At 45.4% G+C, this 2,507-nt stretch overlaps 1 protein-coding gene across 1 annotated transcript in view; it reads left to right on the top strand.

Annotated features, from left to right (window-relative positions):
* Nucleotides 1–2,507, top strand: part of COL4A3 (collagen type IV alpha 3 chain) — a 96,040-nt gene that overhangs the window by 5,991 nt on the left and 87,542 nt on the right. Inside the window, exon 3 of the mRNA XM_006141982.2 lies at nt 1,454–1,543. Coding sequence (XP_006142044.1) covers nt 1,454–1,543 — 90 coding nt within the window. The remainder of the gene's footprint in view (nt 1–1,453; nt 1,544–2,507) is intronic.

Genomic DNA, 2,507 nt, shown 5'->3' with positions numbered 1-2,507 from the left:
CGTGAAATCTCATTAATTCGCTCCATTAACTTGCAATTCGTGATAATTAAGACAGAGGCAAAGCTGAAGTTTTATCTTTGTTTACAAAACCCTTTTCACAGAGACACTAATTAATTGTTTAACAGTATTGAAGGGTGATTATTTTAGAACATTTTGAAAGAACATATTTTAAATTCTTTTTCTTTTTTTTCTGCCAGAGGGCACATGCATGCATGAGAGAGAGAGAGAGAGAGCAAGCATCCCCCAATGGGGCCTGGCCACACCCAGCCCCTCCCTCCTCCACCTCTGCATCCTGTTAGGATCCGGGCATGCCAGCATGAGCCTGTCCTGTTTTCAAGCCTCAAGGCTGGCATTCCAAATATGATACAAATGGCCGAGTGAGATGGGTCCCTCGGAACAGCGCCTGACTGCTTAACTGCCGCCGCACTGTGGATCCAGTCAGTCCTTAGCTCTTTAAAACACTCATTTGCATATAATTTATGTGCTAATTATAATCACCAGATTCATTTTAAATCATTTTATAATTCCCATGACATTTGATTTAGGTTTTTCCCCAGAATTATGAATGTAGCAGACTCAGAGTCACGACCGCTCTCTCTGGTCCACCCTGTATTCAGCAAGTCCCTACTGTGTGTGAGATGTTACTTTGCGGTGTGTGCGGGTAACTGAGTGGTGACAGTAGGTCACAGATTCTTTGGTTTCTCTTCTTACTGGTTGTGCACGCGCACATGTGAAATCGCTGACCTAATTTTTGTTTAATTTGCCAATTATGTGACTACTACATTGATCATATAAACCAGTGGCCTGTACTGTTAAAAAGTAATCCCCGGATCTATTTCCATGGGAGATTATTTTTTGGTAGAACCATGTAAACCATTAGGCCTAATGTATTTTAATTCACTTTTTCTAGGGCCTTTGCCATTATATCATCTTTCTCCTAAAAACATTCTTTTATTTTTTTTCTGGAGAGGTTTTTGCTATAGGGCGAGTGCGCTTGCCAGACACGGAGAGAGACAGAGAGACAGAAAGTGAGAAATCACCCTTCCGGGGGGGATAGCCACGCCGCAATCCCTTCTCCTCTGTTTTCCTCTCGGGATCTTGGGCACGCACGCACACGTGCCTGGAATGAGTTTTAAGCCACCGGGTCCAGGACGCGAACCACGGTCAGCACTTTCAAGCGTATAGATGAATGCCAATAGCTGAGCGCTTTCTAGGTACCTACACACTCACTGCTCAGTGCTGATTATCATTTGTTGAAGACGAACACTAACAGCTGAGGGCGTTCTCGCTATCTACACACTCACTGCTACTTATTTTTTATTCCAAGGAAAAATTGGCCAACTCTCACCATTAAGTCACTAAGAAGAGAATGAGAGGGTCATGGGCATTTTCGCTGTTGTTATTGGATGGCAGTTGTTCTATATATTTCTTGTCTTGTTTTGATTTTTAACAGGGGGATAAAGGTTTTCCCGGACCCCCTGGTCCTCCTGGCCAGAAAGGATTCCCAGGTCCAGAAGGCTTGCCGGGACCACAGGGACCCAAGGTATGTCATCCTGTAAGCCTGGGAAATCTCCAGCCTTCCTGAAACTTCTCTGTGCTCACCCCTTGGTTGCTGAGATGGAGGAAAGAATCCATATTTTAGCCAACCGGTGGGTGGTGACAAATTCCTGGGCCCTCCTAACAATGACATCCCCTTCCAAGATTTGCAAATGACCGTCATTGTCTTTGAGTTTGAGGCAAACTTCTCCCCCTCCCCTCCAGTTACTGCAGTTGACCTACCCGTCTTCTTTTCTCCTACGTGAAAGGATGAGCTCTTTATTAATGATAAAAGGGGATATTTGTGATAAAATGCGTGCATGTGACAGAGAGAGAGGAACCCTGTCGACGTCGACGGGGCCTGGTCACATCATGGTCCCCTGTCAGAGCTTGGATTCTTGTGCAAGTACTAAGCATGTTTTAGGAAGACGAGGCTGGGAATGGGAGCTGTGGTTGCCCTGTGGGGCCGGCCCCTCCCGAGCATTGCATTACTGCTGCACGCAGGGCCAACCGAGGATGCACTTTCTGCCTCTCGCAAAGACCTACTTATTCCGAGATGTCTCTTCTCTGTACTTATATTCCAACTTTTCTTTCCATGTGGACTTTTATCCTTTCAGTCCTAAAACATGAAAATATTTTCCCACACTAATACAAAACTTCCTCTAGATCTTTTAGGCCCTTTAACAAGAGAATTACCATCTTCTTCCTGTCTTTTTTCTCTGTCATGCTTTTTTTTTTCTTTCTTCTGAATTGCCAGAGGGCACTTGTACCTCCTAGAAAGAGAGACAGAGGGAAAAGTTAGCCCCCAATGGGGCATGGTCATCCTGCGACCACTCCTCCCCATTTGTACGCATGTCCATGCCCGGGTACGTGTTTCAAGCCACTGCGGTGGCCACGTGGGGTCCTGCCTTAACCTCTAGACTATGAGTGTAGCCCCAGGCTTTTTTTTTTTTTTTTGAACTTTTTGGGGC

The sequence above is a fragment of the Tupaia chinensis genome, unplaced genomic scaffold, assembly GCF_000334495.1.
Source record: "Tupaia chinensis unplaced genomic scaffold, TupChi_1.0 Scaffold000066_1, whole genome shotgun sequence".
NCBI lineage: Eukaryota > Metazoa > Chordata > Mammalia > Scandentia > Tupaiidae > Tupaia > Tupaia belangeri.
This window is presented reverse-complemented; position numbering and strand designations above follow the sequence as displayed.